This window comes from Medicago truncatula, chromosome 5, assembly GCF_003473485.1.
Source record: "Medicago truncatula cultivar Jemalong A17 chromosome 5, MtrunA17r5.0-ANR, whole genome shotgun sequence".
Taxonomy (NCBI): Eukaryota; Viridiplantae; Streptophyta; class Magnoliopsida; order Fabales; family Fabaceae; genus Medicago; species Medicago truncatula.
The window spans coordinates 24,878,148-24,888,564 of NC_053046.1; the positions used below are offsets into that span (position 1 = coordinate 24,878,148).

Consider the following 10,417-nt stretch of genomic DNA (forward strand, 5'->3'; position numbering starts at 1 on the left):
AAAACAAAATCTCAGTGTGGGGTATGTATGAAAACAAGAAATTAACAAAACCAACCGCACAAGTTTCAACACTCTATTTCTTCTACTAGTTCCTAAATCCTACTATTCTTTTCCCTAACTCTCACTCACTCCAACAATGGCACAACCACCTTCTCCTTCCACCATCTTCACACTAACCTTCTTCCACTTCCTCCTCTTCACTCACGCCACAAAAAACCCAGATTTCCACTCACTACTTGCATTCAAAACAACCACCGACACATCCAACAAACTCACCACATGGAACATCACCACAAACCTATGCACATGGTACGGTGTCTCTTGTCTAAGAAACCGTGTCTCCCGCCTTGTCCTCGAAAACCTCGACCTCCACGGCTCGATGGAACCGTTAACCGCACTTACTCAGCTCCGTGTACTCAGCCTTAAACGCAACCGTTTCAACGGTCCCATTCCAAATCTCTCCAACTTAACTTCACTAAGACTTTTGTTCCTTTCTTACAACAATTTCTCCGGTGAGTTTCCCGAAAGTTTAACCTCGTTAACCCGTCTCTACCGGCTTGATCTCGCTGATAACAATCTCTCTGGTGAGATTCCGGTGAATGTCAACCGTTTGTCTAGTCTCCTCACTCTCAAACTCGATGGAAATCAAATCCATGGACACATTCCAAATATAAACCTGTCTTACCTCCAAGACTTCAATGTCTCTGGTAACAACCTCTCTGGTAGAGTACCTGAATTACTTTCGGGTTTTCCTGATTCATCTTTTGCTCAAAACCCGTCTTTATGTGGTGCTCCATTGCAAAAATGTAAAGACGTTCCTGCCCTTGCTTCATCGTTGGTTCCATCTTCTTCAAGTATAATGTCGAGAAACAAGACTCATAGAAATGGTGGTCCAAGAATGGGGACTTTGGTTTTAATCGCCATTATCCTCGGCGATGTATTAGTACTCGCAGTTGTCTCATTGCTTCTCTACTGCTACTTCTGGAGAAACCATGCAAACAAAACGAAGGAAAGAAAAGAAGAAGAATCAAATTCGAAGAATGTTGAAGGTGAAAATCAAAAGATGGTTTATATTGGGCAACAAGGGTTAGAGAAAGGTAATAAAATGGTGTTTTTCGAAGGGGTGAAGAGGTTTGAGCTAGAGGATTTGCTTCGTGCTTCGGCGGAAATGTTGGGGAAGGGTACCTTAGGAACTGTCTATAAAGCTGTTCTTGATGATGGAAGTGTTGTAGCTGTGAAGAGGTTGAAGGAGATTAATATTAGTGGGAAGAAAGAGTTCGAGCAGAGAATGGAAATTCTTGGAAAGTTAAAACACTCCAACATTGTTAGCTTAAAGGCTTATTATTTTGCAAGGGATGAAAAATTGCTTGTCTTTGATTACATGGTTAATGGTAGCTTGTTTTGGCTTCTTCATGGTATGATTTCTTTTCTTTCTCAATATTTTTTGGATAAAATTCTCTTATTTCATTTTAATGCATCTTTCTTTCTGCTAGTTCAAATTTTATTTTTGTTAGTAGTTACTGTGAAGTTTATTGTAGTCTGGTGCTGTTCAATGCAGTGGTTGCATCCATTATATTGCTGCCTTATGCAATATATTTTTGTGATTTACAATCACAATGTACTATTGCATGCGGATTCGGTTGCATTGCAATGCAACCGCAACTACAGAATTGTGGCCGCATCATGAAATGTACTCCACAATTCTAGTATCGTGATCGGCTGTAACTGCAATATTGTGGCTGTATCATGAGATGCGCTACAAAATTGCAGTATTGTGGCCGGCCACATTACCTAATGCGGTCCAATATTTAAAACATTGCTTGTTTGATTGCCAAATAGTACATAGTGAGTGAGGCTAGTTATAAAAGTCAATGACCCTAATGACTAGTTTTTTATTTTCTACCTTAAAATCAATCTTCTTCTTGCCTTTTCCTTACAACCAAACAAACCTAAACAAAATTGAAAATACCTAACAATCTCACCTAATTATTCTGTAATGATGGTGTAGTGACTAATGAGCAAGAGACCCATACATATGTAGGGTACCTAGATAGATCCACATAGGGGACCACCTTTGATTATTTGAAGTTGGACCATGTGATCATAATAACTAGTTCTGTTTTGAGCACAACAATATCAACAAAATGTCCCTATCGATCCTTCCATGTTCCATCCTTAATTTGTGTCACCAATTGATACATATCAAAGAATTGTGAACTCTGCAGATGCTGCATTATCAGAGAATAGGAACTACTACTAATGTACTATTCAGAGACTGTTCAACCAACTGAATTTGATTCTTTTCTTTTGTGAAAAGAAAAGACAAAGAATAAACATTTTTTTTTTTTTATGTATTTTGCTTTTGCTTTTTTGTTGTTTTTAAGAACCACCTTTGGCTTTGTGTTTTCACTATTAAGACACGGAAATTAGAATATTTGAATGTGAACAAAAAGGGCAAAACAAAATAGGTTAATTGGCCCTACCTTGTAATACAAAAGGTTCAATACTAATAATGGCAAGTTGACATGTAACCATTTCTTATAAAAAATGGTGGGTTGAAATGTTGAGAGAGAGAGATTTTTTTGTAGGGGATTAAGAGAGATTAATATTTATAGAAAATTGGAAAAACATAATTTTATAATCATTTTTAAAAATAAATTTTAGTATTTAGTTGAGGGTGAGGATTGTTCCTTTAACCTCTCATCACTCCATTTCTTAAATTCTCAATCCAATCATAAAGTAAACCTTGTATCCTCTAAGTTAAGACATTTTTCTTCTTTTTGGTTTATCATGTTACCGATATGATATTTTCACCGCCGTTTAGGAATGATTATTCCTCGTTGAGGAACACATACATACAATATGAGTTCTCTCCTCTCAACTAGATTTTTTCATACGTAAATGTCGTGATCGAATCCTTAACCATTTGTTTAAGAGGTCTGAATCACTTATCATTTGAATCAATCTATTATTGATATCATTTTTTTAATTAATACACATTTGTAGAATGTAGAATCAATAATTGAATGAGTGTTAAGATCATATCAACATTCAATATTTCATATCTATCAAATAGGATTACCTCATGTTAAAATACTTAAGGAACATTAAAATTAAAAAATGTGAAATATTAATAAGATGTTATGATGTCTTTAAATAATTATATTTTGATTGCTAATAACACCTCCTAAAGAAATCCTTCACTTTATTAAAATGGAACCTTGATGACTTAATTGTTATATTTTGTGACAGGTAACCGAGGACCCGGACGAACCCCACTTGACTGGACCACAAGACTAAAGATAGCAACCCAAACAGCAAAAGGTATAGCATTCATCCACAACAATAATCTCACCCATGGTAACATCAAATCCACCAACATCCTCATCAACGTCTCTGGAAACACCCACGTGGCAGATTTTGGACTCTCCATTTTCACCCTCCCATCAAAAACAAGATCCAACGGCTACCGTGCTCCAGAAACATCATTAGACGGTCGAAAAAACTCTCAAAAATCTGATGTCTACGCCTTTGGAGTTTTACTAATGGAGATACTAACAGGGAAGTCCCCCTCCTCCGCCGCAGACAGCGGAGCAGGGGTTGAACTTCCTAAGTGGGTCCAGTCAGTCGTTAGGGAGCAATGGACTGCTGAGGTGTTTGATCTTGAGCTGATGAGGTATAAGGATGCTGAGGAGGAGATGGTGGCATTGTTAAAAATTGCGATGACGTGTACTGTGACCGTACCTGATCAACGACCTAAGATGAGCCACGTGGTTAAGAAGATTGAGGAGTTGTGTGATGTGTCCATGTGTCATGACTCGGTTTGTGAGTCACCTTCAATGTCTGAAGATGCATGTGGAGGTGCTATTAACTAATCTTATCAAAGATTATTACTAAGTAGTATAAGTAAATAAACCAAATTATTATTAGTTTATCTTTGTTTTTCAAATGTTACATGTCACTTAATTTTATTTCATATATTATATTTTTAAATTATAGTCGTGGTTATGTTGCAAATCTTTATATTTCGTGAACTTCAGAAAAATGTGATCATGTGGCCGCAATTTGATTACAATGGCTTTGCATAATCATCGAAATTATTTATATAACTATGTTCCTATATTGTCTAACATTTTTCTCCAAAAAGAAAAAGATTTTATCTAATATTTTACCTTAGTGCTATATTGATATGTATGATAAAATTTCTTGCAATGAATTATGCCAAGTAAAGCAATGTGACATAACATTTTGATATAGAAGTATAATATCGTGCATTTTTATAGTTGGTGAAGATTTAGAGAAGCACTTCTTTATTCCATTTTTATTTTTTTTGAAAGAACTTTTTTAGTTGACGTAATCTGAATGGCTTTTTCTAAATTAAAGCATGTTTATAGATGCTATTTTGGACCATATTAAAAGTATGGAAGAGGAACCTAAATGCAATTTAGTTTGCTTTTTTGTCCACCAACTTTCCTTTATTAATTAAATAATATACATGTTTTCATCAAAAAATTAAATAATATACCTTTGATGTGGATCTTAAATTACAAGTATATGAAACCTATTAAAAAAACTCATCAAGTCCATGAAGTAAGTGGACTTTATGATAAAAAAGAATGAATTAAATAATTTATATATAGTTGTAACTTGTAATTACTAAACTATGAAGAATGAGTTTATAAGTGCATGACCTTTGGAGCAAACCTCATGAGTCTTGTCAATGAAGTAGGCAAGAATTTCCTAGCAAACAAATAACAAACATTTGTGCTATTTCCATTATACTTGCATGTTTGATTCCTCAAATTTTCCAAAAACTCACAAGTAACTTCTGGTCTCACATATTTAACTGGATGGGGTCCACCCTTTGACCAGTCAACCCAAGTCAAACTTCTATTTGTATTACTCTTCCAAAACTTAATGCTAACTAAAGTTGGCAAATAATGCTCATCTGCATAACATGAGCCATTGCAATATTTTCCGAAAACCGGGTAATATGTTCGGTCTGATATTACTTCTAACGCAAGATTTCTGTCCATTTCAAACCATTGTGACCCTTTTCTCCATTCTCTGAGTTTGATTGTAGGGGACATTTTAATTCTATACCGTCCGCGTCCAACTGAACTTGCCTGGTCGTAAGCCATGACGTAGCTTTTTGTGGAGTTCATTAGATAAGAGTAGACTGTTGAGAAGTTGAAGAGTGGTATGCATGATTCTGATATGAGAACGAATCGTTGGTTTGAGAAATCGAGAAGCGCGTTTGCTAGCAAGCGACGCTCGGCTTCAATCATGTTGAATTTTCCCCATTCTACTTTCTGCATTATTTGCATATCAGATGAAAGTTATGATACATTTTGATACATTTTGAAGAGTGGTAGGCACATGATTATGTATCCTCTATCCCACATACAAGAATTTCATGAATAGGTGGTAGGAATTTAGATAGAGCATATTCCATTGATAACTATTTATCAAATATCAAATAATGAATTTATTAGTAACATTTCACCAAACTTTCAACGGCTACCTATTATCACTTAATATGGTGCCTTAATTTGGGTCTTCATGATCATGACCTACCTATTTGAAGGCTATGACTTAAAAAAATAAAAAAATAAAAAATAAAAAAAAGAGAGAGATTCAAACTATGATTTATCACATTGTTAAAAATGGACAAGGATTTCGTGCTGTAAATTCTCCCACAGTTTTATTCTTGGCTGTTGGATGCGTTTATGTCACAAGACTCGCAATTTTGTAATCCAATCCAAGTAACACCGACACTTCATATTGAAGGCACACTTGTGTGGTTTCATAAAAAAATTTCAAGTTTTTATAAGTGTCAACACGCATGTGTCATGTTCTTTATCGGTGTCTATGTCGAACAAGTGAATGTGGTGATAACTTCCAGTTGTATTCATAGTTCCTAAACATCTCTGATCTGACTAGAACTCAGCTAACATAGAAATTTGTTGCAATTACTGTTATTACACAATAGTTTAATATCTAATCTAATGGTTTGATTTTCTACTAAGCAATCTTAATCTTCATAATGACAATTTTCATTCTTAAGTTAACCATATCAAGATAAAAAAAAAAAAAAAAGCAATTGAAGAATAAATTGACTAACCTTACTGGGAATTCTCCTACCATGAAACACAGGACTCTCCACTTCAGAACCATTGTAAGATGGATTCGAGTGCACGTAAATTGAGTAATACCCTTTATGCCCTTTGAAGAATTTCTCCCACAGAGGAGCCAAAGGCACAGGACCCCTTACTAAGAACAAAAAAGCCACCTTTGGAACTCGATCGAAAGGATATTCATTTATCTTAGGACTCAATGAAGCTCTCCATAACAATTCTTCGTCGCTTAAATCATGTACAACTTGAGATGGCTCGATAAATTTCTTCAATCCTTCATGACTACCATTGAGGCTGGAATCAAATACTATTGGTTGGCGTAACGGTAAAAGCGTTGTTTTTTGTGATAATTGAGTGAAATGAAGATTAAAATTTAAGCTTTTAAGATAGAAACTGATGATGATTCCAAGTGTTATACCACATGCTAGAAGGAGAAGGTAAGTGAGGAAACGTATAAGATGAAGATGAGAATTGAAATTTCTTGAAATAGTGTTTAATGAATGTTGATTATTTGAGTTCTTCATGTTTTTGAAATCTAATCTAAAGAAGAAAAATGAAAAGATGGATTTTTTTGTTTTAGTAGGATATATGTGGAATAAGAATCTTAAAAAGGTTTGAGAGAGTTTTCTTGTTAACAAAGGCTAATGAATGATTATAGGAATACGTTTGGTATAGGAATGTTTATTGGCTTTTGAAACAACTTTTAAAGTGCTTTCAAGTTAAGTTATGAAAAAAAAAAATTCAACATGTTATAAATAAAAGGTGTAAATAGTCATAAAATTGAAACTATAACGTTATTATTGAATGAAATAAAGGATCAACGAAAAGGGGTAGTAACGTTTTGAAATTTATGGTGAAGGGGGTGTGTATATGAGACCCATCACATTGAAAACTGGCGGCTTTGAAGGTTGATGAATTGGAGAATTTGAGTCTCTCTTTTTCTGTCTCTCATTAATGCTCACTTTAAAAAAATCTTATGGCAACTTGTATCAAAGGATAAGTTGCCAACATAGAATTCTTATTTGCTTGTTTTGGAAAAAGCTGATTAAATAAATAAGTTCTAAAAAAGTGTAACACTACATGCTACCTATGGCTTAAGAGTAAACAATCATATCGGTCCGTCTCTTTGTACCAAATTTTCAATTTGGTCCCTCATTCTATTAATAATTCAAAATGGTCTCTGTCTTTGTCAAATATTTCTCAATTAGGTCCCTCTGTTAGTAAATCATTTACAAAAACAAAGATAATTTTGAAAAACATTTGACAAAGACATGGACCATTTTAAGTTATTAATAGAGTCGAAACCGATTTGAGAATTTGGTACAAGGGACCAATTTAATGATTTACTCCATAACTTAAATTTTAAAGTTTGAAATTATGCACATTTTTGTAGGTAGTATCTGGTGGAATTTCCACGTTGTTTAGAAATTACAAGTCAATGATGGCGAGATTATGAGTATGAGTCGTGGAAGACCAACTTATGTGTATGTGGCCAGCCATGTTTGTGAAAGTGATTTTCACGACTAATGTTTTATTGGTTAATTAATAAGTTAAAGCTATTTTTCAATGAGTTTTTGAGAACACGTATTAGTGGGATTAATGACTTTTCAGCATGATGAGATGAATTTAAAAAATAAAATAAAAAAATGAATGGATGACATTTTAACAATCAAAGCTCACCGGGTTGAAAATAATCATACACGTGTTGGTCATACGAAAGAAACTTAATAATAGGTTAACATTATATTCATAATAATAATTCAAAATATATAATATACACCCTTAAGGAAAATGTTTGGTTCGAACCTTATGTAAACATGCTTGAAACTTTTAGGAGAAGACCCTATTCATAGAGAACTTCATCAAAAGGCCGACTAAGTCTTGAGCTAGAAGTGTTCATTAGTGAGATTTTAGGTCTTCAATGTCCCTCCTTCATATTCCCCAAGAACGTTGATAAGACTTCGGTAAGGCGAATTGAAGAAAAATTCAAACATTTAAACTAGTGTTGATGAGATTCTACTATTTTGACCTTATCGTCTATCCAAAACATGAGTCTTTGATGAAGTGTCGAGGGAACACGTTCACTGATATGTATCCAATCTCTATCGAGGATTAAAGAGTATGAAGGCTTGTCGTCAATGAAACTTCACCTATTATTTATGGTATTGGTTCATGATTGCCTAGTCTAGTATATCATCAGTAGTTTCTATAAGAACATTTATGATTGCTGGAATATTTTGGCTGACACATCAAGATAACTTCTTTGTTATGGTTAGTTTTAGAATCAGTTGGGAAAGCTTCTTCCTACTCTTTGGAAACCCGAGACAATGAAACTTCTATTTTACCCATGTCTTGGACTCTAGTAATCAATTACATTTTCTGTTGCATCTTCAAAAGGTAGTGTTTCCTCTGCTACCTTCGCTTTTATATTCTCTGCTACCTTCGCTTTTATATTCTGATGAGATCTGAAAGTGAGAAAAATATAAGAAGGGTTGAATTGTGTTGCCTTTTTCTGAAAAATCTTTTCTAAGCTAAAAATTAATCTTAAAAGATTAAAAAAGAAAGAGAGGAGAGATAGACACAAATAATTTATCCTTTTTTTTAAAGACAAATAATTTATCCTTGTTCAACCCGCAATACGGGATTATGTGTAATCCTCTCACACAAGAGAGATTTTTCATTATAATCATACAAACTTACAATTACTTAGAAGCACAAGTTTAAGATTTGTTACCTCAACTAGAGGATTTTTACAATCACAATTTTCAAATATTTGATTGATGTTTACACTTCAGACTCAAATAATGGTAAACTAAAATAAGCTCAGAGTAATTTATAAACACTTAAGAAATTCTAAGATTGAAAGCATGCAGTTTTCTATGTTCCTCAAATTCTCAAGGTCCTTTTATAGAAGAATTGAATAAAGTCGTTGTTTAAGATATTTGCTAACGTATCACAAGATTTCTTTACGTTTGAAATCTTTGTCTCTAAAGAATAATTTTGTTGAATAGTACTTCAAAATTTCTTTGTTTCTTTTAGAATGATACATTGCCTCCTCTTTGTCTTGTAGGAGCTTTGTCCATTTCTGCAATGTGGTGTTCATTTAAATGAGAAAGGACCAAATGTATTATAGAATTTGGAAAGTGATGTTTGATGGCAGATCATCTTATGTTATTCTTAGCATGTTTGTTAGTTAATTATAGTAGGTTTTACCAGCAAAACATAGGTGTATTAGATCAATTGCCTATGATTTTTGGACATTTATAATGTTTTCTATATTTGAGTTTGTAATTCTATTCTTCCCAAAACATAGCAATTTTAGGGTGTTCTTGATGTAATTCACGAAGAGATCAAGCAAATCAGGAAAAGCAAGACATTCAAAGATTTATGTTATCTTTGGGAAGATGAAGAATGAAAATTCAAGAGGCTTCAGAAGACTTAGCAGAGGGAGAAATTATGTTCCATAGTTCCATGAATTTTTACATTGAAGAAAATACCAAAACAGGCGTAGAAAACATGCAAAATAGCATAGAAAACACACTAAAGCACCCATGCGCACCACAAGGGTGCTAGGAGCTCTGGAGCTGATACACAGAAGTGCCTGGCCCATGCCATGGGGTGTTAGGCGCCTCATACTGGCAGGCACATGCGCTAGGCGCATGACCTTAGGTTCTAGGTGAAGCTTGCTTTGCATGTGTTGTTGTTTTGATGATGTTCACTAAGACTCTTAAAAGTTGTTTATTATTTTTTTTGCTTTAGGTTGTATAGCTTAAAGTTATGTTAATGCATCTAGCAATCTTTGTCCCTTTATTGCCTTGTGTGATTTTGTGTCTTGCATACAATGCTTGCATGTAATTATGCATTCCAGGCCTTTTGAATCGAGTTATTTTAGCTTGAATCGACCAACCACAAGTCTCTGACTTTGAGTGAATCGTTTCGGTGGTTTTCTAAATCGTATCATGAAATCTTTCTGACTTACCTTGAATTGATTTGAAGTAATTTGAATCGTATCAATCTTCATCTTGGTGTTTTTGAATCGACTCAGATCTTGTGTGATACATTTCAATCTTCATGCATCTTCATTATTTCGAGATTGGTTTTTAGCTGTCCGAATCGATTCACACATTTAGTGAATCGATTAACATAGTTGTTCTTGGACGAAAATTTATACTTGCCCCGCTTTTCTATATATACTCACTTCCTCATAACCTCATAACACCCAACTCATTGAATCAGTTGCATCTATTCTCTCTAGAGTCTCTAAACCGCATTATTCATAT

At 34.2% G+C, this 10,417-nt stretch overlaps 2 protein-coding genes and 1 long non-coding RNA gene across 3 annotated transcripts; 2 read left to right on the plus strand and 1 right to left on the minus strand.

Moving 5' to 3' along the window:
• LOC11418967 (probable leucine-rich repeat receptor-like protein kinase At1g68400) lies at positions 1 to 3,998 on the plus strand. The gene is made up of 2 exons (XM_003614511.4): positions 1 to 1,415; positions 3,253 to 3,998. The coding sequence occupies exons 1-2, from the start codon at positions 137 to 139 to the stop codon at positions 3,873 to 3,875; spliced, it is 1,902 nt and encodes a 633-aa protein (XP_003614559.1). The 5' UTR covers positions 1 to 136; the 3' UTR covers positions 3,876 to 3,998.
• A 500-nt stretch (positions 3,999 to 4,498) lies between these two features.
• Positions 4,499 to 7,142, minus strand: LOC11415785 (glycosyltransferase BC10). Its single transcript, XM_003614512.4, has 2 exons — positions 6,125 to 7,142; positions 4,499 to 5,312 (listed from the first exon to the last, which is right to left on the minus strand). The coding sequence occupies exons 1-2, from the start codon at positions 6,659 to 6,661 to the stop codon at positions 4,677 to 4,679; spliced, it is 1,173 nt and encodes a 390-aa protein (XP_003614560.1). The 5' UTR covers positions 6,662 to 7,142; the 3' UTR covers positions 4,499 to 4,676.
• An 811-nt stretch (positions 7,143 to 7,953) lies between these two features.
• Positions 7,954 to 9,947, plus strand: LOC120580710 (uncharacterized). Its single transcript, XR_005646441.1, has 2 exons — positions 7,954 to 8,534; positions 9,208 to 9,947. It is a non-coding gene; the product is annotated as an uncharacterized lncRNA (long non-coding RNA).
• The last annotated feature ends 470 nt before the right edge of the window (positions 9,948 to 10,417 follow it).